Source organism: Bradysia coprophila, unplaced genomic scaffold, assembly GCF_014529535.1.
Source record: "Bradysia coprophila strain Holo2 unplaced genomic scaffold, BU_Bcop_v1 contig_588, whole genome shotgun sequence".
In the NCBI taxonomy this organism is placed as follows: domain Eukaryota; kingdom Metazoa; phylum Arthropoda; class Insecta; order Diptera; family Sciaridae; genus Bradysia; species Bradysia coprophila.
The window spans coordinates 336,908-351,170 of record NW_023503827.1 but is presented as its reverse complement, the minus strand read 5'-3'; the positions used below and the strand labels follow the sequence as shown (position 1 = coordinate 351,170).

Genomic DNA, 14,263 nt, shown 5'->3' with positions numbered 1-14,263 from the left:
GACATTTATTTATGTCGCCGTTGTCGAAAACAGATGTCTAGTCTAGTCTTTTTCGAAAGCTGATTGGTTTATTCCTTCCTATATAGACTGCAAAAATATCGAAATGTGTCGAAAACCATTTTTACATACTTATACCATTCTTAAGTAGCATATGCTCTAAATCTCATTTTGCTAGAAGTTGTAACTGAGAATTTCATTTTTTTTAACGGAAGTAATAAACATACTCAGGTGTTGGTTCAAAATTCAGAACAGACTCCGTAATCGCGCCAATATTTCGTAAAATTGTGAGTAAAAAATAACAATTGTTTGGCTTCGTTCCAATATTTATAACAAAATACTCTTTCTTGATGTATGGGTACAACAGTGAATTGGCACAAAATCCCTTTTCAAGGTCACTGCAGATATACTTGTCCGAAATTTTGAAGAGAAAATGGTAAAGCTTAAGGAGCAAGTAACCCGAGTAGTGTTGAGTCTAGTCGTAGTCGTTGTGCAATGACATTCTTTTTTTTTCTAAGAATGGTATCAGACAGACAGAATTTAACGCAAATTGCTTATTAAACTTGCGAAGTTCAAAAATATCAACAGATACTAAAGCTTCATTGTAAATGTTTTTCGTTGTCTCATTTAAATCGTTTGCTTGTTATTGAGAAAGTGCAGTGCACCCCTTACTGAATGAACACAGCCTTCAACAAACGATATTATTAAGTATAATACGTCAATACTGTCGTTATAATGTTTTGTAAACAACTATAACCACTGCAAACACTCTTGAATAAAGTTTTATAAGAAATAAATGGTTGTTGATGTATTTTCATGTTTTCAAATGTGTATCTACTTCAATAGCTTCTTGTAAATAAAAATTGATTTCCTAAACGATACCATAAAAATTGAGTAGAAAGATGCATTGTTGATCATATCTTGTTGAAGAAGTTCTTGTTGTAAACGTGTCGGAGGTATTAAAAAACAACTATAGTTTGAAACCCAATCAAAATTATCCGTATCCATGAGATGTGAATATTTACAATTTCGCTAAAATGGTTGCTCAATCAAGTTTTTTTTTTTTACTTTTTCTTCGATTTTTTTTTTGTAATGTAATTTTTGATTTCCATTTTTTCATAGCACTCAAAGTAAAACTAATGGTAAGGCGACCGATCAATCAACTGGTGGAACAAGGAATTATGCCACGTAAGTAACACATTCTAAACACATAACAATAACAAATCGAAATCGTTGGCAGTCGAATTCGGATTTAACATTCTAAAGAAAAAAAGATGTTTAAACTTATCAGTAATTCATTCCTGCAAATAAATACCCGAAAAGTATTATACACATTATGTCGAATAAAGTTCAAAAACATCGTTGCGCTGTAGAACATACCAAATATTTTCATTGTACAAATTAAAGCGATCTCACGTCTTAATTTTTGTTTGCATATGGATCTTTCATAATAATTCCAAGAATCCATAATTTCAAATGTCTAAAAATCCATTAGTAGTTCTACCGAGTAGAATTTACTCGTACACAAACATCACTTTCAGTTTAGTTAGTGTGAAAATTCCATATATTCAACATGTTTTAAGAGTCAGTTCGCATTTTCCCAATGTAGATCTATAGCCATGGTGTAAATAATTTTCAACAAGTCTTTTTATGCGCATTTTTCCTTTAAATAAAATTTGAAAATCTACCAACTTTTATATAAGTATATCGGAATCGTATGCGTCATTAAAATATTTTTTGTTTTTTCATTTCGATCTCGTATAAACAAAATTTATGTAATCGTACCGCTGGAACAGATGCGTTTCGTAATTTTTATCCAAACCAATTTTCCGTTTTTGGCTTATTTCGCATGTTAAATAAATAGACGAATTTAATTTTAGGAAAATATTATTTAATTGACTTTTGCTTGGATAAGAAAAACTCAGTTACGCATACATTTGTTTTGCAATTACATTGAATAGATTAAGATGTAACAGAAATTTCAGATTTACATCTGTACCGCCAGTGCAAATACACATTTATCTTCATTAAAATGTCAGCAACTGCATCTTCATATTTTTAATTTATTTATCTCCAGTATATTCGCCTAAGGGAAATTTCAACCTGGATGTCGTCAGAATACTAAAAATTATCACAGACAGATATTTTCTTCTTCTTGTCCTTTTACGTATGGCAAAAGCATATCAGATTTCTTGTTCTTGTTGGTTTGTCAAAATGTGAGATATTCGTGTAACAAAATTATTTTGTACCCGAGGGCGCATAAGATTGAAGTGTAAACATAATTTCTCGGTTCACATTTAAATTGCATAGTACTTGCATGGAATAACGATGAATAAATTTACCTTTTTATTCTACTTAATCCAATAGTATTTACAACTTTGCAAGTCAATGCTGTTAGTGTATTCATTTATCATCCCGTAATGTTTCTTTGAACCTACAAACTTAATATAGAATTTGTCTTGAAGTACTAGATCTAAATTTAGTATATCAAAGTATGTTAATAGTACATTACTATGCAAGGGAAGTAAAGTGATATCTCGTATCCAGATGAGAAAAAGTATCCGAGGGCGGCAGCCCGAGGTACTTTTACTCATCGTGATACGAGATATCACTTTATTTCCCGTGTGTAGTACGACGTTTTACTATGCGAGTGATGTAAAGGTTATTGCCTATACATGTAATAGCCTTATTACATGCACCAGCATAGTAAATACATATTCAATGTATGGTCGAAATTTGAAAATGTATTCAAAAGGAGACGGTTTCTACTCCCATACAGTTATGATATCCAACAATTGAAATCCAATTCATTCTACATGTGATATCAATGTTACCATACAAACACAGACGTACGTATCGTAATGTTGCACTTATGTGGTAACGTATGTAAACATTGATTGAAATTCTTGTCATTCGTTCCCCGTAGCTCGTAAGTTAGTTCTGTTAGTGTAGGAGTGTAAAGCGTATTCACAAAGTATAGACTTTTGTAAGCGCCGCTACGGAGAATAAGAACAAGAACAATATAAACTTGCGTTAGGACGACCTGTTTACATCGATATTGGGTATTATTTTTAAGTTGGCTGCATCAACGCTTAAAACGCTCTGCAAATACCTTATATTTTAAGGGCATATCTGAACTAAGCCTCATAATTCGAACCTTTGTTGACAGTATAAAGTCCCCACCGTATTTTTCCAATTGACTACTAAATAAAATTAAGTGCTTCTGATTGATGAATTCATGATGGTAACGTATCTACGATGTTGTAGGAGCTTTTTTTTAGAGAATATGAAAATTTCAAAGAGCTTACGCATCTTCTTTCAACGTAATTCCATTGAGTTCTTCTTATACTTTTTCTATTCCACTTTGATTAACATTTTGTTTTGCTAATATTTCGGTTGAATGTATTCTCGAATTTATTATTCAAGCTCTCGGTAAAATAACGTTGACGCTTTTGTCAGTACACAAGAAAACAACTTTAAAGATTTAAATTGTTGAAGGAAAAATTCAGTTCGAAATGTTCGTTGGAAATTCGTCAATATAATGCCTTGTTGATTGTGTTATTTGCAATTTACTTTTGTCACAGAAATATCTTAGGTTTTCGCAAACGTTATTTAAAAGAATTGTTGAAACACGAGAGATTCGTTGCTTTATTTAAATTGGAGTTTCATGTTTTGTCTGTGGATTCATAGACAATTTATTGGTAAATACATATACAAATTACGAGAGTCTCAGAGTGCTTATTTATCATGCAATTTTCTTAATTATATTCGAAGTGAATGCCAATTCTTTTGATTTAAAAACGCATCCAAGCATAATTTAATTCTTTACTTTTTTTTCCTTCAGCTCTCAAAACGTCGCCAGCTCTGCATGAGCAAAGAAAGCAGTTAGAAAGAGCTAAAACCGGAGATCTTCTTCGGGCCAAAATTCAACAACGTCCTGATCGCCAGGAATTAGAACGTCGACATATTCTTGAACACGATGAAAGCCACGTCGATCCTAGTCTGGCTGAAAAGCAAAGAATGCTGAAGAAAGCAAGATTAGCCGATCAACTCAATTCACAAATATCTCATCGACCTGGTCCTTTAGAACTGATAAAGAAGAATATTTTACACACAGAAGAGCCAATAGAAAGAATTGTGAAAGAAGGTTTGGTTTCATTCAAAGCAACTAGTGAGGGATTATTAAGTCGTCCGCAACAACCACATGGTTACATAAATTTTGAGGACGATTCGCAAAGTTCTGAGGGCGATCAACGAACGAGTCCGCAAAGAAGTGATGTAATCGAAGCAGCTGCTGCATCGGCGGGCATTGTTACTGTGGCACTAACAATTCCAACCAGCGGTGGACAAGTTGTTGTCAAATCAGCTCCAATGCTTCAACAGAAATTCCAATCAGCTATCATCACTACTCCATATGTCCCTCCACCACCACCACCGCCTCCAGTACCTATCAAATCGGAACCCATTCAAATTAAATCCGAAACCTCAAACCTATTTGCCGAATTATGTCAATCAGTTGTTGGTAATTCCAATTTGCTTCCACTTGTTCCCAGTCCAGTATCATTAAGTTCCACAACATCAACGCTGAGTCCATTGTCTTCAGTTTCATCACCGCCATCTCAGTTCACATGCCGTCCTATGCAGTCTTCCTCACAGAGCCAGAAATCGGACGCTCCTGGAAAAGACAAGAACAGAAAGAAGTGCAAGACCAAACCAGTTGCCAAGTCCAGGCCTATTAAATTTCATGAATATAAAGGACCACCAAGCGCACAAAAGCCTAGCTCATCTTCAAGTAGCGTTAACGAAGAAACTTCCTATCAATTATTGCTCAAACAACAAACGTTTCTGCTTGAATATCTGGAAGGACTTCATAAAAATTCGTCAATGACTCCAGCAAATCAGAAAATAATGCAAGCTGAACTCAATGCACTTCAACAAAATAGTTATCTTCAGCAACCACTCCCATCACCCGCTCCTTCTGTAAGCTCATCAATTCCTGCTAGTCCAGCTCCGAGTTACAATGAATCCATCAGCTCCGAGATAAGCAAGTTGGAAAAGATGAAAGTTTCTGACTTGAAGCTGTTATTGAAGAAAAGAAATTTGCCTGTGTCGGGTCCGAAGCCTCAACTAATCGAAAGACTGCGACCACATTTACTCATGGAGCCAGGAGATACATCTACCAATGAGTCGATATCAGGCGAAACTTGTGATATGGATGCCATGAATTCTCCTCATCAGTCACTGTCACCCGAATCCGAACATGAGAGCATGGATGTTCAACAGATTGATTCTCCATGTCCGGTTGGCAGACAAACACCGCAATTCAAAAATGATGATTTGTTACGTGAACAACAACGTAAAATTGATGAGTTACAAAGAAAGCTTCGTGAAAGTCAGGAAGAGCTGCTGCAGATGCGTCAAATTCATCCAATTCCGGCTGTACCCAGTGAAAATATTGTTCCGCCGAAGCCCGAAGTGATAAATCAGAAGATGGTATTCAAGCAGCAGTTGGAGGCCAAAATTCAGAAAGAGAAGTTACAGCAATTAGAGAATCAACAGAGGCTTCAAAGAGAACACTTGGCTTTTCAACAAGCAAAGAACCAAGGTAAGATTGTATTTCCTTTATTTTAACTACTGCCTGCTTAAGGACTGAAGGCTTAAGAAATGAACAACCTAATACATATTAACCATTTTGCGAACTTTAATTTACTCAAAAAATGCAATAGCAAAAACAATTGTCCTAAAAAAAGGTAAAATTCAGCTACTAAGTAACTAAATTGATTTTTCTTTTCATTATTATTCAGGCAATATCATCATTCGCAATCAAAATTCTCCAGTTCTCATAGCACCTAAAGAAGAGAAGCCACCTATTCAGCTTGCATTTAACAATAATCCTCCAACAGTTCAATTGGCCAATAAAAAGAACGTAGAAATCGTTTGGAATGGGGAGCCAACCCTTTTTCTGGTTAACATACCCGACAACAAGCGTATCATAAATGCTGTGCAACAAAAACCCATGCCTGGAATTTTGGTTCCAATATCAGCTCCGATATCATCTTCCATAGCAACGCTATCCGGTCCAGTTCCACCTCCACCACCTCCTCTTCCACCGACTGACTTAACTGTAAATCGTATTGCACTCTCTCAACCACTACAGCAGACATCTCCACCGCCTCTTCAACGGCAAACTACAGACAAAACACTTCCGCAGTACGAAGAGGCTGCCAAACAGTTAGCGGCCAATAACAAAACAGGAAAAAATCACATTAAATCACAAGTTATGACTGACGTTCTCGAAATTTTAATAAAAAATGGAGAACTACCAGAAACTGCTGTATTCGATCCAGCAACACCCACAACACCAGGAACAAATATCAATTTGACTCAGAGTATGATTTATCAGCCGTCAAAATTGACAATTAGCTCAGGACCACCTAAACTGACAATGATACGAGGCGTTCCAGCTTCTACCAACATTGAAAATGTGGAAATGATGTCACCCATGCAACCGGATTGTGAGAACTCAGTCAGCAGTTTCGATTTGTTCATGGAGCGTCAACAACAAGAAAAACGTGACCAAGAAGCTGCTAAGCAAGAACTTATGCAGCAACAACAGTCGTTACATCATCAAAAAAGTGAGCAGCAAAATAATGTATCGAGTCTGAATCAACAAATGGACTCGCAACAATCCCCTAGCCGTCATCCAATTGTCACCAATGGACACCAATCAAATGTAAAACATTTCGATGATTTGGAGTTAATGGATATCATAGGTATGGATATAGGTGATGACCAGTATCAACTAAATCCAGTTAAAAATTCCCTGATAAATGGAAATGGAAGTGGAATTATATCGAAAACGCATCGACGTGATATGAATCCTAGCTTACAACCATCTCTAAATGAACTGATAATGGAGCAGCAGCAGCAGCAACAACAACAACAATCAACTAGTTTTAACAATAACTTCAATTTCGATGGCTGCAACAACAACAATAATTTCCACTCAATTCCGATGGACATCGAAGACTTTGAAAATTCTCTTTCCCATTTCGATTTCAGTTCAATAGGCGTATCGGACGAACAAATCAATACACCGCCACATCCATTCTCCCAGTTGCAACAACAAAACCAACAGCAGACATCTATTGGTAACAGCGTTGATGTGGATTCGTACGATCCGAATTTATCAATAAACAATGACAATTATCTGGACTTCTTCAACATTGACGACTTTAAAATGGGTAGCGACAATACGCTCTCCTTCGGTGAAGTTGATTTTCCCGTATAACAAACAATGTGTTGTTTTTAATGACTGACAATTGGGTGATGATGGCGTTAATGTTGAAGATTTAATTGAATTTACCAGTAGAATTTTACAATTCCGCTGGACACATGAAAATGCACATAGTGATAAATTGATTAAAAACAATAAACTGTACTGAGGATCATTCGTAGATTTTGTAATAATTTTGGATAGTTGCCATGATGTCAAAGTGTGCCTTTTAATTCGTTTAGAAGAATTAGAGAAGTAATGAAAATTCGGTGGAAAGAGGACTGTTAAGGACTCAAACACAAGTGATGTAGTCGATAAAACAATTCGGAAAAAAGTGTTATAATTTGATGAAGAACATTATGAGAGAAGACGATAAAAGTAAATAATTTGTTGGAAAGAAGATTGCACAATTTGCCATATCCTCCACAGAAACAATTTATCGAAAAATGAATGTGTGTAACATCATCATCATCATCATCACCACGTGATTAAGGTATCGTATCGTATACATAATATTATAATTTATATAATTTTTTTTTTCTTTGTTAAAATAGAAAAATGGATAAATCCGATATAAATCATTTCCTTTAGTTCATAAATATTTTGAAATTTTTTGTTATCCATTACAACAAAGAAAATGCCGAAATGCTTCCATACATAGATTGTATTTAGTAGTGAAGTACTTAACAAGTTTTTTTTTATTATTTAAGTATTTAACCTATTTTCGTCTTGTTATTATTGATCTTTCGTAGACGGCGTTGTCACCCTTCGCTAAAAAAAAAATATATTCCGAATGTCTGTGTGTGATAGGGATCTTTTAAAACGTTTCTTGTACGACTTTGAGGTCTAGAAGTGGCATAACGAGGACAATGTTTATCACAGCCGAACACACATCGCTTAAAATGGTTGTCAAAATGAACCAATGAGCCAGGAACGAAATCTTTTGTATTTTATTTTTTATTTTTAATCAATGCTACTCTTCATTTGAGCAAAAAATTGTTCTACAGCATGTCTCTAAAAATGTACCGTATATCGCTCCTCAAAGTCTAGTCCTACAAAATGAAAATCTTTGAACTTTCAACATTTTCTATTTTTTGTCGATATAAAATATAAATCCGAGCAAAAGAATTTTCTACCCAAAACGTTTTGATTTTTTATATCTTACAGAAAAGACAATTGTCTGCAGATGTAGAATAACTTTTTGTGCTTTTTAAATACTGTATTTTACCAGAATCCTTTTTCGAAAATATATGACAGCAATAAGGACCACGAATGTGTCAGCTTTCAACAGAAATAGATTCGTTTATTGTAGCAGTTATAATTTTTATTCAGTCTTTTTAAAGCTAACACATTCGTGGTCGCTATTGCGGTCGTACATTTTTCAAAAGGGACTCTGATGAAAAGTGTTGAACTATGCAGCTTCGGCTGAATAAAACACCAGGACTTGGTTAACAAATTGTAGAAAGATTTATTGATAAGCGTACCCTACGATGATCGGTACAAGACTAATCATGATTAGCCACGGTGAACAGACAAACGGTCAGTTGCGCTAACGATAAATGCAATGTTGACAAATTTATTTCAACAGCCCCACTATTTGTTAACATCGCAAAAAAATTAAACAAGAAAAATGAAACAAAATGCAACCAATTCACTGCAATTTCCCCTATTCAAACAAATCGCAACCAGTTCACTGCAATTTTACTGTAGCAATAATTGTAACCAATTCACTACAAAAAATATCAAAAAATTTCTGCTTAATAACAACCAATTCACTGTTAAAGCGCATCACCCCTTCGGGCAGCAAAATGACCAGCCCTCTCATTAGTATCTACGACCTTTAGTTTTGAAGCAATTTTGTCCGGACAGCTTTTTGCAAAATGGCCGACCTCTCCACAGAAATGGCATCTGAGTTGTTCGTTCCTTTTTTCGTTGCCTTAGAAAAAAACGCTTCACCATTCTCGTCGTTAGAATCGAATCTTGTCTCTTGCAATAAGAGTATTTTCACCCCTTCAGTTGCAAGTTTCTCTGATGAATTTTCATACGCCATGACTAATGGGGTGAATTCATTTGGCAAACCAGCCAACATCAACGACGCTATGATTTCATCATCCAATTTCAATCCAGTCTTTTTCACTTTCAGTGACGTCATTGTCACACGATTTATGTAATCCTCCATCGACGCACAATCAGACAATTTCAGTTGGACCAGTTGCTTAAGTAATCCCACTTTACGACACAAACCGCTATCCTCAAACGCTGTTTGAAGAGCTTTCCAGGCGTCTTTCGCCGACGTTGTTTCAGCTATGTACGAGTAAACATCTTCATTGATCAGCAAACTCAGTTCGGACCACGCCATCAAATCCGCATCCTTTTTTTCGCTTGTGGCGTCTCCCGCTAAACCATTCTCAATACACGACCACGCCTTTTTGATGACTAGGTACGACTTCGCTGAAATCTTCCATGTGTCGTAATTCTCGCGACCCTTTAGCTTTGGAAATCGGTTTGTTTCGCTTGCCATATCTTTGATTTATGTTCACGCAAAAAATTCCAGGTTTGTACAGATGTTCCAACAGTTTCGTGTGTCGATCAAAATGTCAGATTGCAGATTGATATACCGCCTTGAGTCTTATTGTTTTGTTTGCAATGAAATTCAATGTTATCACAAACCAGCAAACAAAGTACCGCTACGTCCTTGACGCCAATGAAAAAAAATTTTGTTCACTTTTCCCGCGTGCCCAAAAAAACGGCTATTTCTCTATTAAACAAAATGTTTTACTGGGTAACGATAGCTAGCATTTCCTCTTAGCTCAGGACGGATTTATTGTCTTTCGACCCAGCGCCGTGTTATCTCGCTGTTACCTTCAAATAACGTTACCGAGCAATATTTTGTCTGATTCACTTCCAAGAAAATTTGCACAATGAAACACCAACAAAAATCTTTCACCGTTGATTGACTTCACAATAAAACTTTTATTTTACTTTACGTTACTGGGCCCATAACCTGTTGAACTATGCAGCTTCGGCTGAATAAAACACCAGGACTTGGTTAACAAATTGTAGAAAGATTTATTGATAAGCGTACCCTACGATGATCGATACAAGACTAATCATGATTAGCCACGGTGAACAGACAAACGGTCAGTTGCGCTAACGATAAATGCAATGTTGACAAATTTATTTCAACAAAAAGATATCTTCAAAAATGAAATGCGATACACACAAATATAGGCTACAATATTAGGTAAGCATCAGTGCCTCTTAAGATCAGGTTATGGCCTTGAGTCAAGTCGAATTTTTCAACTTTTTCACTTCTTTTGCACAACAGGCCTTCCAATAATTTTTTTCATCTGGGCGGAGTGAATACCCCTATTCACGACACGTACGGATGAAAAATTTTGTACGGGTAGGAAATTAAAACTCGAGCTAATTGCGGAACTTTCTATTTTCTCTCCTTGATAAGCCAATAACCGTTGTTTAAATTTCATTCGTCGTATTAAGAATAAGTCATACGTTTCAAACTATTGCCTTATTAAGGACTTACGTTCATACTAAGTTTTCGATCCTTAATAAATTACAGCAAAATGTGCAGTCTGTGAAGTAAACAGATTTTCTATTTGAAAAGTTTGAGCGAATTTTTATCAACTGAACGATGCAGTGTTTATACATCGCGACCGTCTATGAAACGTTAATAATTACACTCTTATTGTTTAAACATAAAAATACAATTTTAGTTGCGTTAATTTAAATAAATTTTGTTTTGATTTAAATGAAAAAGAACAATAAACTAACCTATTATGAATAGAACTAAAAAATAAATAAAATAAATTTTGTTGTGTGCTTGAAACATAAACAATCAGTGATATTATTAAAATAATAAAAAAAAATTAGCTAACAAAATAATAAAATTAATTAACAAATTGACAAGTAGAACGATTTTAAATCAAATAAAAAATATTATTAAAAATAATATGAACCAGTGATTCCTTGCAATGATTTGCAAAAAAAAAATATTTTTTAGTTTAATCCATCCGAACTATATGTGACTTACAAAATGTAAAGAAAATCCACCTCTACCACCACTTCAAATTTAATTCACCGTAAACTTCTTCCGACAAAATTGTTTTCACGAAAAAGTATTTTGATTTCTCCCTACATGTATTTCAATGGTATTCGAAAAGGAAATCGGCGAGAACAACATTATTATATGTACCATTTATCTTCAAGACTTTCAGATCCTTCACTCGCACCTGACGACTTTCATTTTACTGTCTCGTGTTGTTTTCTCACACAGTTAAATAAACGATAAAGAGATTACGACCTTCCAATCTTAAAGAGAAAGATTTATGCAATTTTGTAACGCATGTAGTTCGTAAATAGTGTGCTGAATCAGAGCACCTTTGAAGCAAGCACTAGAACAGAACTTGATAATATTTTTGATTTTTCTTAATAAAATCGGATGGAATAAATGTCTTGAGACTTAAGTGTATTATTATCAACTACAGTGGCGAGTAGATCTCTAGTCGGAAATTCTGTTCTAGTGCCTGCTTTTATATTGCTTAGGCTGAATACATTTCCAGCATATATTTTATAATAATTGTCAAAGTGGGCATTACAATAAAATAAATATTCTAAAATCATAGGCCAAAACAAAATAATCTACGAAAAAGAAACTCTCTCAAAACTCAATACTCAAAAAATTTAAAAAAATAACTTCTGCGAGATTAAGATTACCGAAATCATTATAAAAAAATACGAAAAAATCGACCTAATTACAATTGACGACGTGAAGCTTCACCAAACTCGTCCGAAAGCTTTGATCAAACAATTTACTTGCAACATCACAACGGAAAATTAAACATAATGTAACACAGAGTTTGACATTCCAAAAATTATTTTTCGAAACTTCTGGTTTTGTGTGTTCCTTACATCGGTAAATATATTGAATCGGAAGATGTAAATTTCTAACTAACTAGAAATTAGTCAAAATACCCCAAACTAACCAATACTTGAGATTGTTGAATAATTGGATTTCAATTTAACTCTATAGTAAACTCACTGAAATAAATTGCGTTGTAATTTAAAAAAAAGAATTGAATGAAACAATTGAATTAACAGTAAATTTAAGGAGTCGTTGAATAGAATATGCGGGACCATTGAACGATTGGGACCAAAAATATATTTACAATTTAATAAGCTTACAGGAACACCATAATTTGCGTTATTTTCATTGTTACGTGCAAGTAAATATGGATAAAATCAAAGCCATTGAATCGTTTGTGTCGCTATTAAAAACTACCGAAAGGATTCGATCATTTCGCAATAAAATATGTCACATATCTTTATTATCATTCGGAATAAAAAAATGTTTAGATACATTTCCGATGTTTTTTTTTTCTTTCTTTCAAATTTAATTTTAAAAAGTAACAAAAACTAATAGGAAACAAACACACAGTTAAAACTTAAAAGGATTAAAATAATATAAAATATAAGAACCGTTTTTGTGTTAAGTATATACATTAGAGTTTGTATACCGTTTCATCATTTTGTGTTTTAATCACACTTCACCACTATCACAATGATAGAACTTATTTAAAAAAAAGAATAATAATTTATTTATCATTTTTCGTTTTATTTTTTTGGCGTTTTATTTTTCTTTTACTTTTGGAATAGTGTAATGTTAAGTGCAGAGTTTGTAAATATGTCAAATAATATTAGAATTAATTTTAAAATAAAGAGAAATAAAAATTTAAAAGTTGGTTTTGTTTAATAATCTCGTCTCAAAGCAGAATACAAAGTTCGAAACACATACGTTTGTTTACGCTCTAAGTTCCGGGAAATGAATTTTAAAGCTCGATATTTTTAAAAACTTGCTCACAGCATTCCCCGGAAAATAAATTAGGTTTTGACACCGTTAGTAATTGCTTGGATCCTTACTTGTCCTTGTGTGATCACCAGTCTTTGCGTTCGACTTGGACTGCGAAGAGCCTATTATTGGTAAATTTATTATTTGATTATAAACATAACAGAACAAAAAGATTTCATCTGTACAAATGCTCTTACGATTAAAACTCAACTTGCACAGACTTTCTCTTTAGAAATATCTCAAAGCTTGAACATCAAAATCGTTAACAATAAAGAACTCAAATATGAAAGAAAAATGTAACGCCGAAAAGACGGCACGAAGGAATTGAACAAACAAACCAGAAAGTTCCAAACAAGAACGCAATCGAGTAATCAACTCAAATGGAACAATCAAGTTAATATTCCGGAGAAAAAAATACGAACACAAGCGTAATGAGGACTTACGCACATGTCTGTTTTGAACTTCTACATATCGAATCCGAAAGTTTAATTTCGAATCGCTAAATTATTTCTGGAAGTTTAAAATTTCGTGAAAGCTAAGTGCATGAATTTTATTTTTTTAATGTCGAAAACACACGAACAATTTCGTCAGACTGGTTAACAGAAAGTAGGGAATTGTAAGCAACACACAACCAGTGGATACAACATCCTTTCACGGTAACAGAAAAGGTAAGTTAGTTCATCTGTTTTCGGCAGAAGCAACGGATATAAATAACAAAGGCTAGTAGATGATAATGTAGAAAGATTCATATTGAAACTAATGAAGTAATAGATTTAGCAACATATAACTGTCAAAAATACTTTGATCAAAAGAAGTAACAGAAACTGTTCAAAGATAAAAAAAACTTGCTGTTAGACATTTCAGAGTCATAAGTCTATCACAGAAATTATATTTAAAGTCGAATTGGTACTTGTTTTGAAATTCTACAAATCGTCTACTGAATAATAAAAATGATAAATTGAATAACAACGAATGATTTCATTCACATCGAACAATCAATCAAAATTTTTGAAAATAAATGCCTCAATTACCATACTTACTTGCCATTTGAAATTTTTATTTTTTATTCAGTTCTTGAAAAATTGTTATTTTCAAATTGGACAAATACTGCAACTGACATTAAA

The 14,263-nt window shown here is 34.0% G+C and overlaps 1 protein-coding gene across 4 annotated transcripts in view; it reads left to right on the top strand.

The window, feature by feature from the left end:
• LOC119083333 (myocardin-related transcription factor B-like) overlaps positions 1 to 12,442 on the top strand; it is a 68,185-nt gene extending 55,743 nt beyond the window's left edge. For all 4 annotated transcript variants that reach the window (XM_037193023.1, XM_037193024.1, XM_037193022.1 and 1 more), the window contains 3 exons: positions 1,120 to 1,185; positions 3,842 to 5,602; positions 5,802 to 12,442. In XM_037193023.1, coding sequence (XP_037048918.1) covers positions 1,120 to 1,185; positions 3,842 to 5,602; positions 5,802 to 7,288 — 3,314 coding nt within the window. In that variant the 3' untranslated portion in view covers positions 7,289 to 12,442. The remainder of the gene's footprint in view (positions 1 to 1,119; positions 1,186 to 3,841; positions 5,603 to 5,801) is intronic.
• The last annotated feature ends 1,821 nt before the right edge of the window (positions 12,443 to 14,263 follow it).